The 27,998-nt window shown below is 39.2% G+C and overlaps 2 protein-coding genes across 2 annotated transcripts in view; one reads left to right on the top strand and one right to left on the bottom strand.

Annotated features, from left to right (window-relative positions):
- Window positions 1-382: 382 nt before the first annotated feature.
- LOC146481995 (uncharacterized) lies at window positions 383-23,308 on the bottom strand. Its single transcript, XM_085108048.1, has 19 exons — window positions 22,982-23,308; window positions 20,203-20,260; window positions 19,552-19,626; window positions 18,974-19,023; window positions 17,126-17,188; window positions 16,676-16,729; window positions 15,735-15,805; window positions 14,842-14,881; window positions 14,182-14,341; window positions 12,847-12,908; window positions 11,966-12,140; window positions 10,913-11,110; window positions 10,021-10,251; window positions 7,715-7,847; window positions 6,796-6,999; window positions 6,173-6,224; window positions 5,367-5,596; window positions 3,745-4,790; window positions 383-1,490 (listed from the first exon to the last, which is right to left on the bottom strand). The coding sequence occupies exons 1-19, from the start codon at window positions 22,997-22,999 to the stop codon at window positions 1,456-1,458; spliced, it is 2,955 nt and encodes a 984-aa protein (XP_084964174.1). The 5' UTR covers window positions 23,000-23,308; the 3' UTR covers window positions 383-1,455.
- A 7-nt stretch (window positions 23,309-23,315) lies between these two features.
- Window positions 23,316-27,998, top strand: part of LOC146481994 (pre-mRNA-splicing factor CWC25 homolog) — a 10,077-nt gene continuing 5,394 nt past the window's right edge. Inside the window, exons 1-6 of the mRNA XM_085108049.1 lie at window positions 23,316-23,454; window positions 23,562-23,734; window positions 24,942-25,068; window positions 25,755-26,302; window positions 26,996-27,064; window positions 27,447-27,680. Coding sequence (XP_084964175.1) covers window positions 23,437-23,454; window positions 23,562-23,734; window positions 24,942-25,068; window positions 25,755-26,302; window positions 26,996-27,064; window positions 27,447-27,680 — 1,169 coding nt within the window. The 5' untranslated portion in view covers window positions 23,316-23,436. The remainder of the gene's footprint in view (window positions 23,455-23,561; window positions 23,735-24,941; window positions 25,069-25,754; window positions 26,303-26,995; window positions 27,065-27,446; window positions 27,681-27,998) is intronic.

Raw genomic sequence — 27,998 nt, 5'->3', positions numbered from 1 at the left:
GACTCGGGTTTTCTGTAATGAACTAACATCCCATTCAGAGGAGAAGTAGTAATACTTCCAAGTCACTTCAAGCTGGTATCCTGTGATGGACTAGGGGGAGTCCGAGTAATATTCCTTGTAACTTCATGCTGGGTATCCTGTGATGGACTAGCATCCCTTCCAGGGGGGGAGTAGTAATACTCCAAGTCACTTCAAGATGTGCATCCTGTACTGGACTAACATCCATTTAGGGGGGGGGGGGGGGGGCAGTAATACTTCTGGTCACTTCATGTTGGTTGTATACCCTGTAATGGCCTATTAGCATTCTACGAATCCAATCGAATCAAACAGCCTACAAACATGCATTAGGCATTGCGTGCGCGAATGTCGAACACTACAGGAATAACAGTAATTGACGTCATAATTTATTTGAATGGGTCTTAGACTCATGCGTGTTCGTGTATAGAACTAAAAGTAGTTAGAATGTAAACTAATACAATATACAACACGTCACTGGGTGTGGAAAGGAATAAATGCCTTGTACACGACTGTCCTTTTTACAAAAATAAAGGCTGTGGTATAGTTAGGATTTAATTAACTTCCTGAACGTGAAGTAATTATATTGTAAGGCCCACCAATCAAGGAATTAGAAGCAGTGTTGTGGAACTGGATTAACAATTTCGAAGTTTGTTTCTTCTTGTGTGGGCACACGAAACATTTGCTGCGACGCAAAATTTCAGTGCTTTCAAAAAGCAAATTGTTCTTTGAACGTTTCCAAATTATTTTTATTTCGCAACAAATATCGCGGGTGTCCGGACACAGCGAGCTTTGGCAGCAATGTTTCGTCATTTGCCATTTGCTAAGGTTTAAAATCCTTCCAAGGAACTTCGAATAGGTATTTTCCCATTTAACGTTGATAGCGCCAGGTACCATGTACAACATAACTAATTAAGTAGGATGAACACAAGCCGTAAAGAACGCGCTGTTCCATTGGGGAACTGAAATAACTTAACCACATTTAAAATACTTCCGACTGCCAAACAGGACTTGGTCCATAGTGAATTTTTTGCAGTCTATTGCAGAGGTAAAGCCTATCTGAATTTTCGCCTTTTTTTGACCAACTGCTTGAATTGCCTGTATAATCAGTTACAATTTTTTGCCTCTCCGAAACCCAACCAGGTGTAACTTTTACATCAACATTAACGACCTACTCAGTCTCTAGTAACGTTTCGGAATTAAAGATGAGTCCCTTTTAAAGAGATAAAGTTTATATGAATTTGAACTCTCAGGACAAAATGAACTCCGAAATGCAAGGTTTATGTATTATAGAGGAATTTGATCTCTCCTGAGCCAAGAGCTGTACATAATAGACTACTTGCGTCGTGTAAAGCCGAAGAGACGAGCTCTTGAAATAAATATGGTGTATGGTAAAAACCGTTTCTATGACAACGGTAGCCATTGAAGCTGCATCGTTGGCTAACTTCTCGGATCTTTTACTCCTGACCTTTGACCTAAAAAAAAAAAGATCAAGATGGCTGTTAGCCTCCCACGCAGTCGTTTTTAGGGGAATCGTATTTCCTCCTCCCCACAAACGCCTGCTTACCCAAGCGCCACATTCCTTTCCGCAACTAAGCCAATCACAGTGAACCTTCTAAAATCTGGAAGGTTGACCTTGACCTCAGAACGCCTCTCGCGGGAACAGTGAAAAAAAACACAACGGAGACAGAACTTGACCGAGCTTACGTGAGCTTTTAGCACCGTGTGCCCTACGTTCAAAATTTCTGGTGTAAATGCCTATCAACTGACTGCAATAAAAAAATTTGTGACGGGAAATAGCGATATTTTCGTTAATTTGCCGACTGGTTACGCAAAGTCGCTTTAATATTTATCAAGCTTTGCCTTCAATCTTGTCGACCTTGTCGGTGTGGAGGAAACCGAAATATTACCCGATATGTCGGTAAACTTTAAAGATTTTGCAGTTGAAACTCGCTTTGTTGTTGCAATTTGTTCGGGGGCATGTGCGACATTTTCCACAAGGACCACAAATTGATCGGCTCTTTGTCGTTTAACTTTCCGTTTAATAGTCTTTAATGAACTGATAAATACTGCAGATCTCCCCTTGATACCTTCTACATTCTTCTTTGCTTTCTCGAATCGAGTTAGTCTGTCGTAGCACTTCGTACAAACAAACAAATCTGCTCCAGAGTTTCCGCACCCATAAGAGGCGATATCTTCACCGATTGTCAACTCGATCAGGCGGGGAAGATCGATTACACTTTCCTGAAGATTTTGACTCTCCCAGCACTGTCAAAACGTCGCACAAGAAGCGCTTGTATTCACATTCGATATTTTTTTTGGTGTTTCAGCCATGACCAGCCATTCCAGAAGTGAAAAAATATATATATTCCAACTTAACTCCCGCATCTCTCAAGACTGTAACAGAGACTGTAGACACTGTACAAAGCTCGCGGGAAACGGAAGCGACCATTGTAACCAGCAATTTGATTTGATGTCATTAAGCAATGCCTCGATGGTGATTGGCTAGGGTGCTTGGGGAGTAAAACAATGGGAAAGGAATGTGGCGCTTGGGTAAGCAAGCGTTTGTGGGGAGGAGGTAATACGAGTCCCCTAAAAACGACTGCGGGGGAGGCTAGATGGCTGTCAATTGAGTTCAAAATTATCTTTAAGTAAATTGCAAACAACATACACAATCGTTTGTCAATGAGAAAACAAATACAGGTACAACGTAGTTTGTATTAGAGAGATTTAAGAAGCGTCATGTTGTGGCAAACTCGATGACCAGAAATAACCACGTGATCGAGATTTTCCCGCCATTTTCAACGTTTGCCGTTCGCCGTTTCAACACGAAATTTTTATTAGCGTTCGTCAACGAAGCAAGTACTTGTTTGGAGTTTTTCAATCATTCTGCCACATTTATCCATGGTAAGTTAAGGACGATTTTTGTCGTATTTCATATTCTTAGTATGGTAAAATCAAAAAAGAAAAAAAAAAACAAACAAACAAACAAACAAAAAAGGAAAATGGACGATAAAGCGAACTATGTTTGGCTGTCAACTTCACGAAGGCTGTCACTTTCTGCTCCGGAAAACCACAGTCGGCCGGTAACTGTCAGTTTTAATTGCTAACTCTAAGAAAGCTTCCTTCCGTTGTATTTTACAGTTTTTTGATCTTATGGCAAGCGAAAGGTCGACGTTTTATCGACGTTTATCGCTTTGCTGTAGGATGTAATCTCTTCAGTTCAACTAAGGTCAGCAGCACAAAAGAGGGGCATTAACTTCGGGACTAGTCCCCATAAGAAATCCCGAGGGTATTAAAATCCTGCGGGACGAACTACTACCCTTGCCAAATATCTAATTAAATTAAAGGGACCCAAATTTGGTGCTTACAGTACCACTTTCCCCCTCTATTCAATCTGGTTTGTATTAATTCCCGAACAATTAACCCCTCCAATTTTCGTGTTAACTGGTCGTGGGACAAGTCCCCTGGGTCCGGTTTTTTAAAAGCTCGTCAACATTGGGGGCAGCCTGCACAATTTGTGACGTCTTTCATGGTTGGTCCAGAGGACAAAAGAACGATCAACAGAACAATGTTCCCAGCCCTAAAAATCAATGCAGCTGCAGGTTATCAGGGTTCCAGTGAAAATAGAGCTTTTGAAGGGTGCAGGTCAACTGCAACACTGACTAGGGATTAAAATAGTTGGCTTAACCCTTCTTTGAATTTAAGCAATCCAAATATTAAACTTACCATTCATCCTCGTAACAAAACCAATATCATGACTCCAGCCATTCACAGTTCGCTTCATGCTGCCTGGCCTCACTCTGGTGCTAGCCGTTACCATGGCAGCTCGAGCGTTCCCCTGCCTCGATCCCATGGGGTGATACAAATCCATCGCCATGTTGTAAGACATGGCGGCCGCTGTGGGTTGGGACTTCATATGAGGAGGTCGTCTTTTATTACCCCTGCGGGAGTTAACATTGTTTATCCTTGCGCCTTCTTGCATTGTACGCCCGTAAATATGAATGCCATTTCGTTTGGGCTTACATGGCACAGAGTTCGGTGCAGCTTTCTTAGGTTTTTGGTTTTTAGTTCTATTTTTTTCAGATTTTTCAAACTCAACTCTGACATGTTTTCTCCACGCTAACTGTATTGTAAGAGCGGCGACTTCTTTACTAAGTTCTTCTTGTTCATTTTTCACGTCACGCAACATCGTATTGCGCTCATCATGCTCGCGTTTAATCGAGGTCCACTTTCTAAACCAGCGCTGAATGATAACCGCCGCGTTCACTTTGGTGCGTATTAAATGAAGTCGTTCGCGTTCTCTTCGCGCACGCTCTGCCTTCGTAACACCGCTGTACGACTTGTTTGTTTGATCTCCAGAAGTCAACTCACTTTTGGTAACACTTTCTTTCCGAGAGTTCACAGTATCAAAAAAAGACTCGTCTTCCGCGAGATCCACTTCTTCGTCCAACAAAACTGCACAAACAATTTTGGCCAGCTCCGAACTACTTCTTCTTTCGGATTCCCGTCTTGGAGTTGGGTTTGAGGACGAAGAACTAGCTATAGAGTCCTCCTCTCTTGATTTCTGTAATAAATCAGTGACAAGTCTTTCTGTAGAGTTTCTTTGAGTGGCGTTGTCTTCGTTTGCAAGATGAACATCTTCAGCGAAGCTGTTATCTTCGGATTGCGTTTGTTCTTCATTCGATGATGAGGCGGGTTCTCTTTGCTGTTGTAGCTCCAAAATTACCTCGGGGCATCTTGTGTTATCCATTATGCTGGCTTTCACCTTTTCTCTGGCGACATTTAAAATACAAGAAGAATTAAGGCAAATTGTATAAAATGAATACAGGAATGAATCGTACACTGTAAAAGGTCTGAAACAAGGAGCCTTGTCACTATAGCAACTGGAAGGCGGGGGTAGTAAACCCCCAAAGTAAAAGTAATTAAAGTAAAGATAATCCAGATCGAATTGGAATTTGGAAGTGTTGGTTTTTGAGGAGAGGGAAAAACCGAAGTACCCTGAGAAAAACCTCTCGGAGCAAGGACGAGAACCAACAACAAACTCAACCCACATATAACGTAGTGTCAAGAATCGAGCCCGGCCACATTTGTTGGAGGCGAGTGCACAAACACTGCGCCATTCCTGCTCCCTAAAGAAACAAAGGAGTACCAAAACCGAGTGCCGTAAATGATCTAATCTAAAATATAAATTAACCTCCGCCCTTCATTTTTCTTGTACTGTATATATTACTGTATACATTTTCTTTATATTTAATAACTTCTCCCCAGAAATTTTATATGAAAAGTATGGGACAAGATAGGAGAATTTGTTCTTTGATATTAGGGGTTAAGGATTAAACAATAAGTACCTTGGAGATAAACTACGCGGAGACTGGTTTCCAGGCAAGTCCCAAGTCCTTCTCTGCTCGGCTGCGCTTGCACGTTTCTTCACTTTTAACTTCTCGTCGTGCTGCTTTAACAGGTTTTTCCGGTTTTTAAATCCCTTGCGAACTTGGTAGCCACGCCAACATTTCTGAATAGTTGTGGAAGCAATGTCTTGGATGCCATTAATCGTGAAGGCTCCTTGTTCGATCATGTACTGTTTAAAAACAGGAAATTGATAAGTAAGTTGTGCGTACTTTAAGGACGGTGCCTACTTTTGTTATTGCGCATACGTTCTGTGCATCTCGAGATACTCGGTTTTTTATAGGTATTGCCTACTAGTACAGGGATATTTTTGCACGGTTTAAAACTATGCAGAGAAAGCAGAACTTAGCAAGTGCTCTTGGTATCCAAAAAGAAAATTGGGGGTAACCATGTATTTCTCAGAGATAATAAAGCTTCAATACGGAAAAAGAAACGCTTTGCTTTGTATTGTACTAGTTTTCTTTTTTTAATATTGTTGCTTAATTATCTCTGAAAAATGCTCCTGCTAAGATCTGCTTTTCCCGCACAGTCATAAACCACGCAAAAATACTTCTGTATTAGTACGCACCGTCCTTAAAGGTGGTTTGCAGCAATGCACACAGATTCTTTGCTTTCAAATAAACTAAGTCCAACAAAGTAACTTAATAGCAAAAACTGGAGGGCAGAAAATCGCTCATTACCAAGCTATGAGCGAAAGAATATCTTGTAGACTTCAGACAGGTAAAAATGTCAATCAAGACTCTGTTACCTGGGCAACATCTTGGTGATCACCAATGATAGCGTAATCAAGAGGAGTTAGCCTGGAATAGAAACAGATTCAACCAACTTTAATAATCCTATTCCAGCGTAGACTTGCTTTAAGTTTCTACTGTGGGGAGTAGGGGGGGGGGGGACAAAACACATTACCCTCCCCGCCCTTTTAGTGGTTTAATGTTCATCTTTCAGCATCCTCCTCAGTGAAACAGAGCTTGACAGAACACACTACCCTCCTCACCATGATATTTGTTCAGCTTATATCTCGATGTCTGCCTAATAAAGAGAGTAGCAGCTTAACAGATCATACTACCCTACCCACCCTGATGTTTAACCAACATCTCAGCATCCCCCGCAGTGAAGTTAGGGAAAGCCTTGTGCCTGAGTAGCACTTAAACAGAACATACTACCCTCCCCACCCTGATGCTTAACCTACATGTCAGTATCGTTAGGGAAAACCTTGTGCATGAGTAGCAGTTTGACAGAGCATTCTACCCTCCCTACCCTGATGTTTAACCTACATCTCACCATCCCCCTTAGTGAAGTTAAGGAAAGACCTGTGCCTGAGTAGCAGTTTAACAGAACATTCTACCCTCCCCACCCTGATGTTTAACCTACATCTCAGCATCCCCCTCAGTGAAGTTAGGGAAAGCCTTGTGCCTGAGTAGCAGCTTAACAGCCTCCAAATGCCCGGATGCACAGCTGCGGTGCAGAGCAGTGATGCCTTCGTTGTCTTGGTGATCTACGTTAGCACCATGTTCTAGTAACACTATCATGAATTTCACAAATCCACCATGAGCTGCGCATTGTAACGGAGTACGGCTAAAATAAAACACAATTAAAAGTCTGAGGGTCAATATAAATACAGGAGATAATCATATGCAGTATGTAAGCGGCGGATGAAAGATGAAAGATTCTATGAGTGAAACAAAATAAATCTTCCATTGCCAGCTAAAAATATTAATCAGTTTCTCCGTAAAATGAATACTGTTCGCATTGTGGGGGCTGGCCTGGTGTAAGCACTCGCAGGTGTTTTCGTTTATTTTGTAAACTATTGCTTCCTTCTTCCTGTTGTTTTCTTTGTTTCACGTCATCGGTGAGTTCCACAGGTTCTTGCACCGAGGGAAAGCTAAACACAGAGGGCCAGTTATTTAAACAGAGTCTAACTTAGGCCGCGGCTTAAGCCAATCAGTGGGCCTCGAAATCTGTTTATAAGTGGTTTATCTTAAGTAAATAAATAGTTTTCTAGTCTGGGATGCAAGCCTTCTTGTTACCGTCGGCAGTAGACAATGTTTAGATATGATTGTTGGCAAAATTGAAAGTGGCTTAGAACGTGGTTTTGTACTGAAACCCTGAGTTTGCAAAAACAAAACGAAATACACAGGCCATTTCCGAGTTGCTTTGAACCTCATTATAAAAGCGAGGCTTCGTGCATAAATTAAATTTTAATCATATGCAAACAAACTATTTTCACATAAAAAGCTTTGCACTTAGCCTTGCTTGTTGCTTGTTGGTGTTGAGGTTTAAAATCACTCACCCCAGATGATCTTTTGTGTCTGGTTCCAAGCCTTGCTCCACCAGAGCGAGACAGATGGGGGCGTGGCCACCAAGTGCGGCCCAGTGTAGGAGTGAGCGACCATCTTGGTCCTCCAATTTTACTGTAGCTCCATCTGCGACAAAAACATTGAGAAACAAAGATTATTCGTGGGGAAGACATTAAACAAGGCAGGTAAGCATCAGATTACATAGAGCTTTAGAACTGCGGTATACGGCATAATGGCAAATAATTGAAAGCTTGTTTGCGAACTGCCGTGAAATACGTGAGAATCGTTTCATTACATCACCCGCAGTCGAGGAAATATTGCGGAAACGTTATTTACAAAATTCTTCCTCGTTAACACGGGCAAGCAGCGTTTGTGTTGGGAACAAAATTTTCTGGAAATATTCAGTCATTTTTTGTTTCCTTGACAATTACTGCTTGTGCACAACAAAGGGAAAACATTTTTGAGAACACTGAAATTCAAAAATGTTTCCGCAACAATTGTTTCCCTGTTTGTAGGGGACTTAAGACTAGCAGATCTTTTGAAATGCCTATATTGCAAGGAGACAACTTACTAAATTTTATACAACTGGAAGTACGTGCGATTGGTTAAATGTCGTTTCGTAGAGAAAAAGACGTTTAAAAGGCCTGTTATGTTAAAGATTGCGAAAGCCGACGAGGGTAATAATTCTTCTATCACTTCGCTTTTCAGCGCTAACTGCTTTTTTTTTCCAAGTCACTCGGTTTTCCTAATCTTGCCGAAAGGAATTCCTCATTGCAGTCTGCAATTTCACGAACAGAAAGAAAATTTCAATGTTGTGTACTCATCTTTTGAACACAAAATCCCTGAATTTGGCCATTTATCTTACCTTGTAGCTGTGCACAGAATGGTAAACAAAATTACCAAAACGTATAACGCACGTGCAGAACCAACGTTTCCCTAATTAAACCGTTTAGTTTTGGACGTTCTCGCTGCCTTCGCCGCGAAGCCTGCGCCAGGCCCTCGATGGCGGGAGTTTATTGCGGTGATATGCGAACCCCAAAATTGAACACTACCTTATTTAGTGAATATTTGCCAAAATTTACTTACAAGGACGCAAAAAATGTCATAGGGAATAGAAAAGTTTTTGGCCCATGTAAGTTGTAATTGCACGATTTTTATATTTATGAGCGTGTGAAGCGTGCTGTCGCTAATTAGCAAAAAATCCTCCTGATTGGCTAAGTTTTGTTAACCTTCTGACTGGCTAAGGTTTTGCCCCGTGTCGCTAATTAGCAAAAAGCCTCCTGATTGGCTATTTATCTTGGGAACTCCAAAACTAAAAAGGGCGCTGCTACTCGAGACAATTTTTTCTGCAGTTTGCAACGCAATGTTGACAAGAAGCAATGCGTTGCAAGTAGCAGAGTACATGTTGTACACTGCAGCATATCTCGCAACGTTCCAAAAGGTAGAAGACTAGTTTCTACTTTTTCTGCTACTACTCACGACTTGAATTTTCACTGCGAGATATGCTGCAGTCGCAGCTTGTCTCGCAACGTTTTATTGCAAGTTGCAGAAACATTAAGGTTTTCAAGCATGCGAACTCGTACTTGCCAAAGAGTTAGCAAACATGCGTACATCGTGCGGATTCGCGTTGATTTCAAAGAACGAATGAGAAGAATAATGACATGTTTGCTGTGATCGGTTAATGGACGTCAAGACTTTCTTTTTACAAATCAGAGAACTTTGTACCATGCTAACATTTGTTTCTTGCTCGCTTTATATACACGCTCCATACGTACAAGTGTGGACGAAAATGTCTGCACAAAACAGTTTCGTTTTCTATCATATATAGGAAACTTCACACAGGGGCATACCCACGGTCTCCTAAGAACACCAGATGCCGATGATGACAGTAAAGTAAAGTAATTTATTTAATGTCAATAGCACAGAGAGTGCTTGCACAATCTCCCGAGCCAGAGGCTCCTGATAAAGCGCTTGACAACAAGCCAGATAGAATTGGAATTAGGAAATGTTGGTTTTTGAGGAGAGGGGAAAACCGGAGTACCCGGAGAAAACCTCTCGGAGCAAGGACAAGAACCAACAACAAACTCAACCCACACATGACGCCGAGTCCGGGAATCAAACCCGGGCCACATTGGTGGGAGGCGAGTGCTCTGACGCGCTAAAATATGTCAATCAAGAATCAACTGCTCGTAAAAAATATATTTTTCCACATTTCTTGCCGTTACGACCCTAGCGAAACTTCATGCAAGATTTTCATTTTAGTCTGCTTTATGAGTAAAGAAATACGAAAATCACTTACTCAGAATCAAGTTGTTTACAACTTCTGTGTGTCCCATTTCGCATGCGCGGAATAGCGGTGTATGCTGAAGCATGTCAAGTGCATCAACGCAGGCTCCGAATTCGATGAGCAGCTTGACACAATTCACGTGACCTGAGTAAGCTGCAGAGTGTTGGGCTGTACCTCCTGTCTTGTCCTTTGCGTGCACATCAAGATTATGCTCCAGCATTGCTTGCAGTGCATTTTCACTTCCTGGTGTGTAGAAAGGATGTGTTGAAAAGCTATATCTTCCTCTACCTCTCTGAATGTCAGACTTTGATAAGTCCCTCCCAGATTTTACTCTAGAGTGCGGCATTGCAGGATAAACAGAAGCTTACCACGAATAAACTACAATGGCGCACACACTGTGCAGAGGTGCGTCACACGTGACTCACAAATTTTACCAAAGAAGGTCATGTTTTTGAAACAGAGATTTGACAGTTGAATATGTTTTGCGAACATGGTTATATTGATAGACGTATTTTTTTCAGTGAGTGGAGTCGAACCTATGACCTTCCGATTACTAGTTTGGATGCTGTACCATTGAGCTACAGGAGACTCGTGGGAGCTACGGCCATTAAACTAGGCTCATGGGACAAACATCCTGCATACTGCTAGGATTTGAATATCGATGAGTCGAAATCGTTCTGCGCAACTGAAAACTGAAAACGCTACCAAAAGAACTTGTAAAATGTTCCCGATTGTATCCCAACATATCATACCCACCAATTTATCGTCAATTCTTGAATTCTGTGTTGGAATTTAAAATATCTTGGGCTTCATTTCATGAGAAAAGGCCCTCTAAAATCTTTAGGGGGCGTATAATCGATATCGGTGGCTCGCATCTTATAAGAGTCTCAATCATCCCACAAACCTTTCCCTGCAGCCCACATAAGTGCCGTTCTCCCTTCATTATCAGGAACATCCACTATCTTGTCATAAGACATGAACACCTTGACAGTCTCGCTAAAGTTGCTTTGCGCAGCATAATGCAAAGCTGTGGCTCCATTGCTGTCCGCTGCGGTGAAGTCTGCTCCGTTATCCAGCAGTAATTTCACCAGCTGAGGGTTACCTACGCGAAACAAATATCACATAACAAACATTAGGGTCAACACACGTTACTTTGACCCAGTTCTTTAGTTTAATCACAGAGATACGTACGAGTAAACAGTTTTTGGATCCGAAAATTTTCCGCCGGAACAAAAAAACAGTCCGTCGCCCGAGCATTTTACCGTCCGAATATTGCCGATTACGTATAACGTAAAATTCCGAATATAGCCGGCTCCCCCAGATACAAGCACTCACCTCCCCCCCCCCCCCACCCCCATCAAAAACAATCTCACACACTTTTAAAAATCCCGATAATACGCCCTTCCCAATATAACCCTATGATCATTAGGGTCAGCTGTTCCAGCTCCTAGCTTAGAGTTTCGAGCTGTTGTTACTGTAAAACGAACCCAAGTTTGAAACACAAAGTTAAGAATTCTTCCAACTAGCATCATAAGAATAAGGGTAGAAAAGCTAGGAGAAAATGCATTTTGATACTGGTGATTAAAGGATTAAATACTGACATCCTCACACCACTTAGGGCTATCCAACGCTTCAAAAACTCCTTAATAATTCATAAGCCCATTGGCCTAGCAAATGGTTGATAAAACATCACGTTTTATACCCGATAAAACCTCCTCCTTATTAGTATGCGGTGTTTAATGTTTTTCTCGTATGCTAATTTCCAACGTTCACAAAAGCATCATTGTTATGAACTTTCTTGACACACGCTTTTCCAGGAATGTTTTTGAAGCCGTTCAAAACTCGCAGCACGTGTTTTATCGGGTCTAAAACCACTCGGCTGCGCCTCGTGGTTTTATATCCCGATAAAGCACTGCTGCTCGTGTTTTAAACATTACAAAGCAGCAGTATAACAAACCTAACACAGCAGCCCAGTGCAATGGTGATCGGTTCATGTTATCTTGTAGCGACACCTTGCATTTGTCAAGAGACAACAAAACCTTCACAGCTGTCTCGTTCTGTTGAGCAACAGCCAGGTGAAGGGCTGTTCTCCCTTCATTGTCCTGGTGGTCGATTATGTCAGAATTGGCATCCTAAAAGAAAAAAAAAGTACCTGGTTTGAAAAGAAATTCTAAGTAAGTGGACTCAGACTGTGTTTACTGAGGTAGGAATGTAACCTGTGTAATCGGGGGAGGGAGAGGGGAGCGAGAAAAAGTGACAATTTTTTCTTGCTCCGACCCCTCCCCCTCCCCCTCCCGGATTACACCTACTACGCAGGCTAGCGGGAATGCAAATAAAAACTGAAAGAGAGTCTTCATTTTGTAAAATATCCGAAACAAAACATCACCTAAAGCAAGTCATACCTTAGGTCTTAATTTACTCACAGACTCAAAAGTTACAAGATTTCTTGACAATTTCTGAGCATATGCACAACTCTGTCTCAGTCATATAGCGTATTCAGACACGGTTTGAAGGACTCAAACATGGCATGTTATTGTCATGTCATTTATATATTGGACTATTTTTTGCCCAAACTGAATCAAGAAGTTAATTTGCACACTGCTCATTTCAGCCTTTTCTAGCAAAGCCTTCCCAGCAATCGTTTTTAGCGGACTTGCATTACCTCCTCCCCAAAAATGAGTTCCCTAAAAGCGAGAGGAGTGGGAGGCTATTTCTAGTAGTCAGCCATGAGATTTGATTGACGTTTTGGTATGCAGTTTTGACATTTGCGCAAGTGTGAACGTTGGTGGGTATATCATCAAGCTGTAACTATACCATATTCTAGCAAATTTCATTTACCAAAATGAGTTTCACAACTGCAGGATCTGGATTTGTTGCTGCCCAGTGGAGGGGTGTTTTTTCTGACAAAATTAAAAATAAAACATTCTCAATTAGATACATACAAGTATATTAACTACTTATGTAATGCATGTAAATGGTTGTGGTATTACTAGTGCTTTAAAAGGGACGTATCACGCAAATTTGATGTCATTTCAAAACCCCAAAAATGTTTGTCTGTTAACAGAAAAAAACTGATTATCTAGTTTTCAATAAAACTGTCAATTTGTGCCTCTGGCCAGAGACAGAGTAGGTCGGAATGGATTGAAACTTGAAAAAATGTTAGGCTAACGTTTTTCAAGTTCTTGCATTTTTGTTTCTAAAATGCACTAGAACAGGTCACTAGTTGTTCTTTTCAAGAATTGGGTTGATTTCTTTCCTCTCGTTGTTCTATTTTGTATTTTGTAGCTAAGTGAAGGTCTTATTTCACCATTCTTAACAAAAGAGTTCATAAACCCCATGACTCTCCCCCTTTAAATGTAGTACTTGTGACATCATTTTCAAATTTTGGTTTATTTTGCAACTACAGTCTCTATAAGGCTTGTAAGTATACAACAAAAGAGTTTTTTACCATCATCATCATCATCATCATCATCACCATCACCATAAGCTGTTATTAAAAACATGGTATCTCACTCGTTACAAATTCTCTCCCAGAGAGCCATGTTAACAGTAAACCTATGCATGATAGAATTTAATCTAACTTAACCAAGCCTGAAATAAATAGCAATTTTTATGACAAAAGCTACTCTTCATCAAAATCAGGAAAAATGTCCTTTGCATAACCTGTACAAATGGGGGTGGAAGGCAGAAGGCACAGGACAGTGTAGGGCTATAGTTTATAAAATAAAACTGATTCTCAATGGAAAGCATCAGGGGCACCCAACGACAGTTTTCCCGGTCATTCTAGGGGAACTTGAGTCTTTTCGAAATTACTAGGTCATCGTTTGTCCCTTTCCCGAAAACCTTAGGTCTTATTTCCTTTCTGAAAATCTTAGCTGACCTTTTTTCGGTACCCGAAACGACATTTTTATCAATCTGAAAACACCAGGCCTTAAATTTCCCATATCACAAAAGTTCGAGGTGAAAATTCCTAAATTAGAAAATTGTAGGGGATTAAGGGCCTTCTGAACATATACCTTACCGAAACGATCCGTTGGGTGCCCCTGAAGCATGGGCTAATATTAAAGTTGGGAAGGGGGCCAAAATAGAAGAGAAGATGCTAAAAAATGCTTTAACAACATGCGCCTTCTTTAGAAAATTTGTAAGCCAAGAAATGAGTATTGGATCACTTACTTTCCAAGTTAGTAAGTGTAACATCGGCACCAGCTTTCAGCAGTAGCTTGACATGTTCAGCATTGCCGTAAGATGCACTCCAATGAAGAGAGGTCATTAGGTCATCATCGGGCTCATCTGCTTCGCCTTTAGGGACTCGCTTCAACAACACACTCAAGCACTGAAATATACCAAAATGAAAGGAAAAAAGTAATAATTAAAACAATGATTGCTTTTATGCTGTTATTATTTGGATGTGGTTGTTGTAGTGAGCAAGAAAATTTTAGAGAACTTCAATAACTTATGAATAATATTCATAAGCCCATTGACCTATCAAATGGTCGATAATACATCACGTGCAGTGACTTTATATTAATAAACCTCCTCCTCATTAGTATACGGTGTTTTTCTCATGTGCTAATTTCCAATGCTCACCAAAGCATAATTGTTATGAACTCTATTGACACATGCATTTCCAGGAATGTTTTTTGAAGCTGTTCAAAAGACCGGCAGCTCTCCTGCTCGTTTTTTAAACATTACTTCAAGTTAACTTAAAATGGGTAGGTTCCAGTACAGTGATTGAAGTTGAGATTATTTTGTTTTGTTTGTTTTGTTTACTGATTCCGTTGATAAAACATGTAAAGTTGTGTAAAAGTGAGGAAACAATGCACATGTATAAACCTTTGAAGACTGATGGCTGGTCGCAAAGTGAAGAGGGGTTCTGAAAACAAGTAAATCAACCATTAATGTCACTATTCAGCATATACACAAAATGTTTTTAAACGTGTTTGCGTTCGTGCAATACTGCCAGGATAATGCCCTGGGATAGTGTTCTGACGCTTTTATAGCGAGACAGTGACTCAAAGTTCGACCAATAGGTAAAAATGTACTGTAAACTAAAAGACACAACATGGCAAATTACTAGCCATCAATAGGGCTTTACAAAACATGAACCAATCCCAGCAAAGGTAAGATTCATTTCTAGACAATTGTGCAACATATTGGTACAATTTCCTAGCCATGAAAGGCTTTTATCCTAACCCTACTGAATAGAGAGTAATTCATTTATGAATGAGGCTTTCGTGTACATATTGTTGTCTGGGGTCAACACAACATTGCGTGACCTACCACCCCTAAGGCGTCACGTTCCATTAAACGCATTTTACCGTTCGGTAAAAGCCTTAAAATCAACCTGGCTGAGTCTAGCATGTCAATTCGTACCCCAAAAATGATCACTTAATATGCAAGTTACACAAGGCAGATAGCTACTTAAACTACTTAGGTGACTTATAGAATAATAAATGACATGGGGAAGTTCTATGCACTGGTGACTTTAGACCATCTGGAATGTTGTGGACAACACTGCTTAATCTCTAAGGAATGCTTATATCCATCATCATGATGAAGAGATTACTTGGTCATCCTGTGTGCTCATATGCAAATAAGTGTCTCTCGAAGGAAAGTCCAATTGACTTCCAAACAAAACAAAGTGTGCCAGCTCATGGTGAGAAGCAACACTCTGTGATGAAACGTTATGAGCGATCCATTCAGACAAGCATGCGACACTTAATTACCTTCCTTTGTAATCTTTCACTTTCCAGTTTGCTCCTTTAGATAACAACAGCTTCACACATTTCAGGTTTCCCTTAAGGTGTAAAAATAAGCTGCAACTTTAGGGAGTTATAAATATAAATCAAACACCCAATATTGTTAGACAAATTTATATAAATTAACCCATTTAAATTTATGCAAGTATAATATGCACATTAAAATAAGTAATTTTGTGACAAGATAGCTGATTAGTAAATAAATAAATAAATAAATAAATAAATAAATCACTTTATTTTTGAATTGTCACTATATTTAGCACAGAGCACTAATTGGGGACACTTTCCAGATTGAATTGGAAATTATTTAGAAATGTTGGTTTTTGAGGAGAGGGGAAAACCAGTGAGAGTACCTGGAGAAAAACCTCTTGGAACAAGGACAAAAACCAACAACAAACTCCATGCACATACTGTATGATACCGAGTCCAGAAATTGAAGCCGGCTACATTGCAAGTGGGTGCTCTCACCACTGCGACATCCCTGCTCCCCAATTAACTTCGCTCCCCTATTTACTCCATACTAATTAAATTTGTTTGGTGAGGGAAGCATTTAACAGTCTCATGGAGGCACAGTAATGTACATGTATTCATTAGAGCATGGATGGTGGTTCAAAGCCTAAAAAACCTTGCTCCACTTTATCAAGATCTTCTTCACCAAGGTGTATAAGTGGGAACTGGTAAATGTACTTCAACCTAAGGAAAACCCTGCGATGGACTGGCATTGCACCTTAGTTGTTTTATGCTGTAACAACTGAGTTGAGCTTTGACCAAGTGGGTTACCTGTGACTAATGTGTCACTTTATGTACCTGACAGGCCTCATGATTACCATCCCTGTGGACCTGTGATATCCACAGGTGCAGGTACAGTAATGCAAGTCTTATGTTTAGTGTTACACTTTGTTTCATACCTGATATGCCGCCCAGTGCAGCGGAGTCCTTCCATCCATATCACATGCACCAACCTATTACACCAGGAAGAACCATAATCCAGTATAACTCTCATGGTGAAAAAGTAATTAAATTAAATTTTACATGTGGGCCTGGAAGAAAATAAATTGTAACTATATGATTATATGTTTGGAAAATAAAAAAAAAGTAACTGTTAATATGGTTTTAATTTAGTATTACCATGTAATTTCATCATATTGGACATAAATCCAACATGTAGCTTGCTGTTCAGACATGCTCCTTGAGGTACATTCTTGCAGGGACTTCTAAAAGAACTTATTTATTGTTGGTGCATGAGGATAAATTTGAACCACAACATATACACTGAAGTCATACCTCAACCCACCCCCCCCCCCCCCCCTCCAGCCTCAATGGCATACCACATGTAAGAATAAAGCAAATGTCCTTACACTGGCTCCTGCTTTCACAAGTGCCTCTGCACAGTCAAGTCTGTCTCCTAAAACACTGTACACCTGTTCAAATAAGAGATGAAAAGTGTTCATATAATGGAGTCAGTGCTCTACTAGCCACTAGCAAACTTGAACTAAAGGCAGGGCATTAAATTGAACTGGAATAATAATTGAAGGGCTGGGAGCATAACCGACCTATGTCGAATTTCAGCCCGTTTTTCGATGTAGCTCGGATTTGTCCAAACTTTTGCATGTGTACTACAATTCGATTGAAAACCATTGTCCAGTATTTTTTCACGCCGCTTTGTGTTTCGTATTATGCCATTGAGAAATTTTACCATCTTGTAAAGATATATCGGTAACATTATAGACACTGGATGACCAAAAGGACAATGCACTGAGGATTAAATAATTGTATTCAATATACACTCGTTGTCTTTGAAATACGGCACACGAAAGTGGTGTTTTTCGCGGGAGCAACGAAAAGAATGCTGTCACGCTTTTATTTGATTCTGTTACAAACTACTACGTACGTGACAGGAATGTCCCAAATGTAAACAGTTACATTCTCCAAGAGAAAATGTGTCCATTTCCTGGCGTAAAATCCAGCTTTGTCCCGTTTGTCGACATATCACTCTTGATAATGCAAAATACTAGCATTCTACACGATTAACAGGAAGACATGTAGCCATTTCAACGATTAACAACGATTAACAACGATTAACGGCAGTTCTATTAAAAAGGTAAAGACTATCTATTCTTTTTACCACCAGTCGGTGTTAACCGTTGAAAATCTATGTTAATCGTACTTTTATTGAATCATTGCCTTGAAATTGTCAAGTTAATCATTACATACCGAATTTCAAGCCTGGCAAACCACAACTAAGGCTTGCAAAACACCTGGTATATGGCGGGATTTGTCTCTGATGCTCCCGCGGGATTTGATAATCGAATTGAAAAATTCGCCACGGCACAGTCATCACTACCAAGGAGGGATTCTTTGGACAACATTTCCACCAGTTCCTGTGAACTGCATTCGTCAATTTCGTAACTTTTCAAAAGATCCATAGATGTCGTGCGTTTTCAAACTTCACCAAACAAAAGCGAAAGCAACTAGCCAGTATGATACGCAAGTTGTTTATCCCAACTGCCTTGATCTATTTTGGGCTTGTTACAACCCGCAAAAGCAAACCATGATATCATCTCAAACGTTACTTATAGCAACAACAACTGGTGCGACTAAACACGGCTCGTGGACAGTGGAAACTTTTAGCCTACCGATAATTTGGAAAACGAGTCTGACGTGGACAAAACCTATAAAAAAATTTGCCTTCCAAGCGCGTTCACTTGTAGAAAAGCAAACTACCAAATCCCCCTCCCCCCCCCCCCCCCCGACTCAATGTTGTCTTTTGGGTCACGAACAGTTTCCTGGCAAGCATCGCTTCCCACATCAACATTGCATAAGGGGGAGGGGGGGAGGGAGAAGTAACTGTGGTAGAATTATGAAGGGAGAAACAGTAAGTGAGTGTTTTTTTGGCTGTCTGTGTTCGGTTGTCATTGCATAGGGGGAGGGGGTGGGAGGGAGAAGTAAGGAAGTGGTTTTTGTTCTGTTCATGTTTGGTTTTCTCAAGGAGTTTTGTCCACGATTGTAAAACTGCGAAATGTTTTCCAAACCAGGGAGAGCCAAAATTCGGACAAATCCGTGCGAAACCGAAAGCCGCGCTAAAATTCGACATAAGTCGGTTATGCTCTCAGACCTTCAATTAATATCTACCCCGTAATGCATTCATTGACTGGCATTGGATGAGTCCAAATCAATTAAGTTATGTAACTGTGTTTAACTCTCACCAATGGAGTGCGACCAAACTGATCTCCCTTGTTAATAAGGCTTCCTTCATCTTGCAAAAAAGAAAAGAAAATGTGAGATCCATTGTAATCATCTAGTATTGTAAGTTAAAACAATTGATTAGCATGATCATCATCATCATCATCATCATCATCATTGCTACATTGTGTGAACATTTATCATCATTAAAGTGATTTAATGCAAAAGGTAGCCTACTCTAGCTAGTCAGAGCTGTTCCTGGCTTGGCCAAATTTCACATGTCATATTGGAGACAAACTTTGTCTCCAATAATATTAATGACCAACAGCTAATTTCTCCTCAGAAGACCACAATTTCATCAAACATACAGGTGATAAGAATAAAGGAAATTATCACCAAAAGCAAAATGTATTAATGTTGAAACAAATTAATTAATTATTAAAACTCTTTTTCTACCAGGAACCTCTGCATGGTGCAACTCTTCCTAAATATGAAGACTTAAAAAATTTTGAAATCTGCAGCCAAACATAGGACGGGAAAACAAAATAATTTTATCCAGCTTATATTGAACCATATCTGCATGTAACAAAGGTCTCATTACCTTCTTGTAACAATCTTTGAAGAAGGCCTTTGTTTCCATTCACAGCAGCTGCATGTAGAGGAGTTGGTAATACACCTGAAATGCCAAAAGGATTCAGGCCATGACATCATAAATTCCGCTGACAGGAGTGAAATTAAACACAGGGCAATGATTTCAAAGGGGCCCCTCCAGCACTCTGTTGGCTTTATCATCAAACAGTTGTGTTGGACAACCGAACGTAACAGTCTTGAAAAGAAAATCTTTAGCAAGATTTCTTTGGTACTGTCAACCCTGTTCATTTATGTCGACTCAAATACACTTTCAATAAACCTGAGTTTGTGGTTTATTGCTAACATTGAACAGCGAACAAAACTTTACATAATGATTCTGAAATTTAAAATTTCAAGCTCACTTCAAGAACATCAGAAACAAAAACTATTATTGTCATGAAGAAATAATTTTATTGTAGATCTGTTTCTAAGTTTGCTTGTATAGACCAAGAAAATGAGAGAGTTGAGATCACAAAATCCCACTGACTAAAGTATAAGTCCACTATTATTTCCCAACCAATGAAATTGTTTCATTACAAGCTTTGATTGCTCAGCACAGCTATACATGATCACTTGGTCCTTAAAACAAAAGATCAAAATTAATAAAAGAAGTTTTCTTTACCATCTTGTGACGAGCCACTCTGTATATGGTGATCAAGACTTTGGCATATGTCTTCATCCTATAGAATTATGTTTAAATTTCTGTTAGCAAAAAGTAACATGCAGTCACAAGGCCATTGCCCATCATATCAATTCATATACATAAAGATGTTATAGTTCTCTAGAGTCAAACAACACTCAATCATTGCAACACCAAGTTTTAATTTGCAGATGATTGGTTGTTATGGAATGGCATCATTGCTTAATTACTGGCTGTTGCTTCCTATAAACGTCATACTAATCCTAATGTATCACTAACATAATAATAATAAATAAGGTCTGTTAACAGGGAGCCCATGTCACAAAATGTGGTTTTCAGTGAGGCCCTGCATAAATCCAACATAAGAATACAAGAAAAAGAAATTACAAATATAGCTATCTAAAAATAAAGAGTAAAAAGGACAAGATCGATAAAAGAGTCTGCATGTTTCTAATAAGATGTCTAAAAACTAAAAAATTGGAAATGTTCCTGATGCCTTCTGGGAGCGCGTTCCAGTCATCTACCATAGAACTAGCAGATGGTCAGATACTTGAAAACCAGTGGCCAGTAAGTGAAAGCTAAGGAGACTGAAGTACTTTCCAATGGTGTTATTAAATACATGTAAGCCATTCAAGTTGGTACTAACTTTTACAGTCTGTCATCTGTGGATAAAGCCCTGGTTGGAGTTGATCATTTATAAAAGTACAAAAACTGGGGTTATTTTGTTTACACATTTTCCACTAAATTTCAGAAATTAAAAATATATATGCACAAGTAATACGCATACGATGTATCTTATTAGTGTTTTTGGTGTGTACAGTGTAGTGTAGAAGAGAGACAATGTGGAGCAAAGTTCCTTGTCTAAGGAAACAACACAGCAATGAAGAGACCAACCTGGCCTCCAACCAACGACCCTCAGATCCTCCGACTGTCCGATCGAAAGTCCGACACGCTAACCACTACACCACCACGCCTCCACGAGCAGTCAGACTGGGCAGTTAGTAAATGGAATGTTCCAATTCGAAGGATATTTAGTTTCAAGCTCGTCCTTCCAATTTCTTCAAAATTGTGCATACAGCAGTTTCATTGTGATTACATTTCAAGGTTTTGCAGCACCATCTCTTCAAATTGATGCATTTAATTTACAGACTGGCCAGTCTCGTTGTGCAGTTCTAGCAAATGGAAAGCACTCTAACTGTATGAATATTGTGCCATATTCATACTCTTTTTGCATGATATTCAAACAGTAAGAGTTATTAATGATTAGTTACCATGAGTGGGCTTCTGCTTTGATCACTGTTCATATTGCTATGGTGTGAAATGCATTTAGGCCATGAGAAATCGCCAAACTTTTGAACGCCATAAGTAAAAATGTTGAAAAATAAGAGAGCTACTTGGGTTCAAAAGACATCGGTAGAGCTGCGTCTGTGAAACAGTGTCTTAACATGGAAACCTGCTCGCAGTGTCATTAAAATTGATTTATTCATAAATTTAAGATTTTTTTGTCATTGTCTTCAACAGCAGTCAATGTATTATTTACCCTTTCTCACTATCAATTATTTGCATCACGTACATTAATTATCACTACAATTTTTGTTTATATTTCAACTGTCAAACCTTGTACATTCACATTTAAAAATGACGAAATGGAGTCCTCGAAATGTCATGTTACAATTTTATAAGTTATCTCCAGGGGTAATCTTTCTTTTAAGAAGTCGTATCTTCAGCTAAATTGCTTGAGGCTTAGTATTATCCTCAACAATATATTATTGCATTATATTCAGTAATATAAATTTTAAAATTACACCATTCTGTTTATACGGTGGACGTTAAGTTCCTATATGTTAATGCACAGCACAGCTCAATTGTCCAGTCACTGATGCTTTTAAAAAATTTCACGTACAAATCATAAAACACCTTTACGGTATACTCATTAAATTTAAAAGGAGCAAGATTTGGACAGGTGTATCTGCTGAAGACAAAAGCATTTTCAGCAATTATAAATGAACTGTCAAATCCTGACACAAATCTGGATTCATTATTTTGAATGTAGGATTTAAAGGAAATAAAAGTGCCTCTTGTCAAAAAGCCAACGACAACATGCAAGAGAAATGAGTTAAAGTGATCATGTTGCTTCTAAGGAAGGGGGAATATCATATATAATATTTTTGTAGCTGTGTTTTTAATGTGTATCACAGCATCAACGATAAAACAATATCTCTTTTATTTATTGGACTTTCGACTTTTATGTAGATTTATATTGTACATGCTATAGAGAACTAATATCATATTTATACATGTACAGACATGACAATCTTTTTTTATAATTACATTAAAATTTGGAAAGAATTATCACCAGAAATATGTTAAAAAAATTTATAGTGAAATGTTCAAGGATTACGTTTAAAAAAAGTAAACGAACGTAATTCAGTAAATAACTAATAAGCTGAAATATCATGTTTATATTTGGTTGTCAAAGATTTAATCAAATTGTTTTAAATCAAAACTGGTGCAAGATTGGATGTTGGCATTCTAAATATTCAATCCTTCTTCTGCCCAAAGATCCTAAAAGCTGTCCCCTTGTTTTTCTCACAGAGCCTCGTTAAGTTCAATAAAGTACTGTAACCAAATCATTACACTAGGAAATGATCAAGTTAATACGTTATTTATAATTATATAGTTCTCAGATTTCATGGTAATGTAGTTACAACTTGACCTTTTCTTGGTGTAAACAAGAAAATGCTGAAAAAATCATACTCACGCTTTCACTTGAAGCCATCCGTGTTGGTTTAAAAAGGACTCAAATAAAGTACTCTCTGTAAACGTTCAACGGAAAGTAGTTGAAAGCATTCGTCGACCACACAGTGTCCATTGTTAGTATTTTACATCATTCAGACTTCCACCGATCAGTTGCGTTCGCCGTGACAAGATTTCATACCATGGCAACAAAGACGTCAAAAAAAAAACCAGAAGCTTGTGGTCTAGCATTTGTAAGTTCTTAGCGATAACAAAAACCGCATTCTGTGGGATCTTCTAGAAGATTTGATCTCTTCGTGTTTGTTTTTCGTCCTGAAATCAATCTTAAAACAGACTACCGAAGACTGGGTACGATAAAGTTGAACTTCCGGTTCCTTTTGCGCATGCTTAGAGCTAGCTATTTCCGCTTTCCACATAATGACGCAGTTTCAGTAACGCAAAGGATACGAAAATACAGAGATGGGGGGAGGCGATTTGGTAAGTTTTTCACTCAAAATACGACGGAGATGTCTAATTTTTTGACACTTTAACAGCACTGAAGTAAACTTGGATCATTTATTGATCTTCTAATTTGTTCTAAACAGAATTTAAAGAAGAGCTGGCATCCGCAGACACTGCGAAATGTGGAGAAGGTATGGAAGGCCGAACAGAAAGCCGAAGCAGAGTCGAAGAAAATCGACCAGCTACGGAAAGAACTGGAAGAAGAAAGAGCTCGAGAAGAGATGCAGAGACATGCTGTGCAACAAGGGATAGCTAAGTGAGTTGTGTGAGGATTAAGTAAGGTGTTTAAATACGCACGGTGTTTACTGGTTTGCATGCCTGCATGTTTATGCGTTGTGGATATCAAAAAATGACAACTGTGGTACTCGGAATGAGTTCGGCATTTACTCAACATTTGTTGCTCTGCAAATGACTCTGTTCGATTCAACAACGTTCAACGTGTTGAATGGATTATTTCAACATTCAGTATGCATGCCATGATACACTGTTGAACATTTGTTTATTATGGCAGTCATAACAATAGTGGATCAACAAAACCAATTTCTGGCTAAACTAAAGAAATATACAGAGACACTATTTACACTATTATAAATTTAAGTGGCTCAGAGGCTCACCAGTCAAATAGATTAAGTTTTATTCAAGCGGATTGGAGGCCTGTAAGCTGCTGAGCTTTTGAGCCACTAAATTATACACCTTATTCATTCTTTAAATTCTGGCTGCAACTGGGGAGTCACCAAGCCATCGAGCCACTTAATAAAATTATAAACCGTACTCGTTCTTTAAACTCTGACCGCGACTGGCAAGCTGCCAAGCCGCCTCAGTTATACCTCTTGAAGTGTGGCCCCGTATTCTGAAGTTGCTCCTTATTTTTATCCTACATGTATCTCTACCAATGATCCCACTGGACCCCAGATATTTGCCCTTTGGAGCAAACATCTGGTTAACAGTTAAGTTCTTTAATCTGATTACAGAACAAAACTGAAAAATTGCTTGGTGTAAGTTGTATTGTCATTTTAACTTCACACACATTATCAGAACTTTGTTTTGTATGTGCCAATGCCTAAGCCTAAATATGCCTCACTACTTCCAGGAACATGGTTTCTTACATCAATTTAATCTAAGCATAATTCTCTAAACTAGCTTAGTAGGATACTACATTTTCTATTGTGTTGTCTCTCTGATCAAAGTTTCGTTTGATTTTGTGAAAAACGTTACTATCCAATCTGACACACTTGACTAACTTGTATACATAAATATTATCATTAATTCATTTACATTCCAACACAGTATGGCATCATTAAAACTGATTTTGCTAGCTTTCCCAAAGACAGATAAGAGAGAGGAAATCTGGGTATGCATCAATCGCATCTGTTCTGTGTCTAAGACAAAATACAATACTTAGAAACACTGCAGAGTGATTCAGTTATGATGACATTTTGTGTCTTTTGTTTGTGAATGTAAAGGAAAAAGGGAGAGCGTCTAGACTGGATGTATGCTGCTGCTGCTGGTGGACAGGTTGATCGTGAATTGTATTTACTTGGTAAAGCTGTGGACAAAGCTGTTGACCCTATGGCACAGGAGAATGAAGAGGTACGTTGTTAAAAACTTTAATTATAAAATAATTAATGAACCCTTTTTTATGATCACGCCATTACGGGAGTTTCATTGAGGTTTTAGCAGGAAGCAGGCTTGAAAGGTGGGCAAAACAATAATTGAATTTCTTTATGAGAAAGACATGGTTAAGGTACTCAATTGGAGATCAGAGGGTTGTTTGTTTGAGGCTAGGTTGGTCTCCTCAGTACTGTGTCATTTCATTAGACAGAAATTTGACAAGTCCACATTAACTTTCTTTATCCAGGTGTAGAAATAGGTACTGGCAGCACACTACTTGAGGTTACCCTGGGATTGACTGGCATCCTATCCAGGGTGGAGTAGTAATACTCCTAGTCATGTCTTGCTTGGGTTCCTGTGATGGCCTTGCATCCCATCCAGGGGGAGAGTAGTAATACTCCTAGTCATGTCTTGCTGGGGATTTTACATGTAGTTGCTTCAAGCTACAGAAACAAGGGTTAATCTCCGGCCATATGGGCCACTAAGGCTCGTGTGCAACTTTACCTTTTGGAAGGCCAGGGCAAAAGCTCATTCATTACATTTTCAGAAGGTGGGGGCATTATTTGCTAACATGTTGGTTATTTTGGCAATTGTCTCTCCATAATAATTATGGTACCTTTTAGCACTGATTAGTGAATTTGTTTGCCATGTTTGTTTTTATTAAGGATTTGTCTGCTCCAGGAGCTTCCTTTATGAATGACACTGGTGCCAACACTGCTAATGACTTGGCAGCCAAGGTCCGGGATGATCCACTCTTTCTTATCAAGAGGAAAGAGGAGGAGAAGAGAAAAGAACTGCTTAATAATCCTGTGAAAATGAAGCAGTTGAAGATGATGCTCCAAGCTAACTTGGACAAGTCAAGCAAGAAGAAAAAGGACAAGAAGAAGAAGAGAGAGAAAGGAGAAAAGAAGAGAAGGAAAGAAAGGCATGCGAGAGAAAATGATTCAGAGTCAGAAGATGATGATAGAGAAATAGTAAAAGAAATCAAGAGAAAGAGAAAGGAGAAATACAACAGGAGAAGTGATGATTCAGAAGGCAATGAGGGTGGAATGGCTAAAGAACATGACAGAAGGAGAGAAGAGAGAAATAGAAGGAGAAGTGATGAATCAGATGATGAGAGAGAAATGGCAAAAGATCACAAGAGTAGAAGAAAGGAAGATGGGATGGAAATATGGAATGGGAATCACAGAAAGCATCATAGAGAGTCAAAGAGGTTACTGTCAATAGCATTTATTTGTATTTCATTGAGAAACAACTCTCCTTCAAATGGGCAAGATTAAGAAATCATCCCCTTTTAGCTTTGAATCCATGTTTCAAAATAACTCCCGTAAAACATCCCCCTTTGAAGTGCATAAAAAATATGGTATGTTTTTGTGCCAAACTTTCTTATAGTTATAGCACTTTGAGTTTTATCAAATAGTGTATTAAATTCACAATAGAGTCTACAATAATATTGCATGAGTTTGTTACTTGAACTCTTCTGTAATGTTGCTTTTACTTCAGCTCCTCTCTGTTAAAGAATGGCACCAATGTTTCTGCAGGGTGGAAGGTGGTTCTAAGTTATGTTGCCACAATACAACAGTCTCAAATCATTTTGGAACTTAGCAAGCAGCACAGACAGCAGGATTAGACTTAAGACATCAAGGGCTGGGTCCTTGCTGCATAAGGGTATCTTGTTCGAGCTGAAACAACCAAAACAAATCAACAGCTATTTCCTTAGATTCTCTGGTTTTTTCCAGTCCTCAGAAAAAAAGTGTAACTCCTGCCAGGATATAAGGGCTGTATTTTTATTATGTCAATTTAATGTAATTTTTAAGAGCCCTAAAACAAAGAGAAAAGACTTTGCATTTTAGAGAGAAAACTGTACTTGATCTTTTTTTTAAACTTAATATTTCTTTTCCTTAAGGAGTAAAGAAGAAGAGGATGATAGAAGATTACATCATAGAAATGGGGAACACTACTCTAGCAGACATAGGTAGTTATTGTCTTTGATACTATGTAAACTTTTCCTAGGGGGAATAGTAATAATCCTGGGCCTTCAAAAGCGGATTAACACTTATCCATGATTAAAAGTAAACCAAGGATTTCATCTTGCTAATTTAAAATGTTTTTAAAGGCTAATTTTAAGCTTTTGAATGGCAAACAACAGTCTAGGTCAAAACTGAGGGAGCAAAAATATTTCTGTGATGGACTAGAATCCGATCTAGAGGGAAGTAGTGAAACTTCTTGTTGCTTCAATGCTCCAGAAACCAGTGTTTGGCTCTGGTCATTTGCACCATTTTTCTTTACTTTTCATCCATCTAGGTTGTTACCACTTGGATTAACTCATTGCCTTGTTAAATGATCCTCCTTTCCAGATCTCCTGACAGAAAAAGACCACAACGAAGATCACGATCAAGATCACCAATGAATAGAAGAGACAGGGAAAGGAGAAATGAACAAAGACACAGGCGCAATTCCTCAGGTTCTCCTTCAAGAAACAGAAGGCACAGATCTCGCTCACCATCGCACTCACCCCCGAGAAGATCAAGGAAATCACCTTCTCCTGACAGGAGAAAATCATGGCAAAAAGGAGGATCTGTAGTTACTAAGTAAGATTACAATGTGGCTTCATTAAATTAAATTGATTATTTTTAAACTTACTTACCTTCTAGGAATGCTATAACACAAATTTGATAATTTTTTTTTAATTTCCCACTTGAGAAATGAAACATCAGTTGACCACTGGCAAGTGCAGTTTAGTACTCATCCGAAGACTCAAAAAATAAGAACCATTAATTAATTAGTGTAATAAATAGTACTACAGGATTAGTACTTGTCAATAGCTTTCACTTGAATGGTCACACTTTAGTATCTTATTCACAGACTCCAAAGTTACAACTGCTACATGACACATGGTCCAAGGTGAT

This window comes from Pavona decussata, unplaced genomic scaffold, assembly GCF_977016875.1.
Source record: "Pavona decussata unplaced genomic scaffold, jaPavDecu1.1 SCAFFOLD_48, whole genome shotgun sequence".
NCBI lineage: Eukaryota > Metazoa > Cnidaria > Anthozoa > Scleractinia > Agariciidae > Pavona > Pavona decussata.
Note: the sequence above shows the minus strand (reverse complement) of the source record. Positions and strands in the feature narration are given on the sequence as shown.

Excerpts from the sequence above, each read along its gene's own strand:
- LOC146481995 (XM_085108048.1), bottom strand. Across the intron at positions 19,627-20,202 it reads GAGTGGCTCGTCACAAGATG|GTGTATTACCAACTCCTCTA; the intron begins GTAAAGAAAACT and ends TTGGCATTTCAG. Across the intron at positions 19,024-19,551 it reads TCAAAGATTGTTACAAGAAG|ATGAAGGAAGCCTTATTAAC; the intron begins GTAATGAGACCT and ends CTTTTTTGCAAG.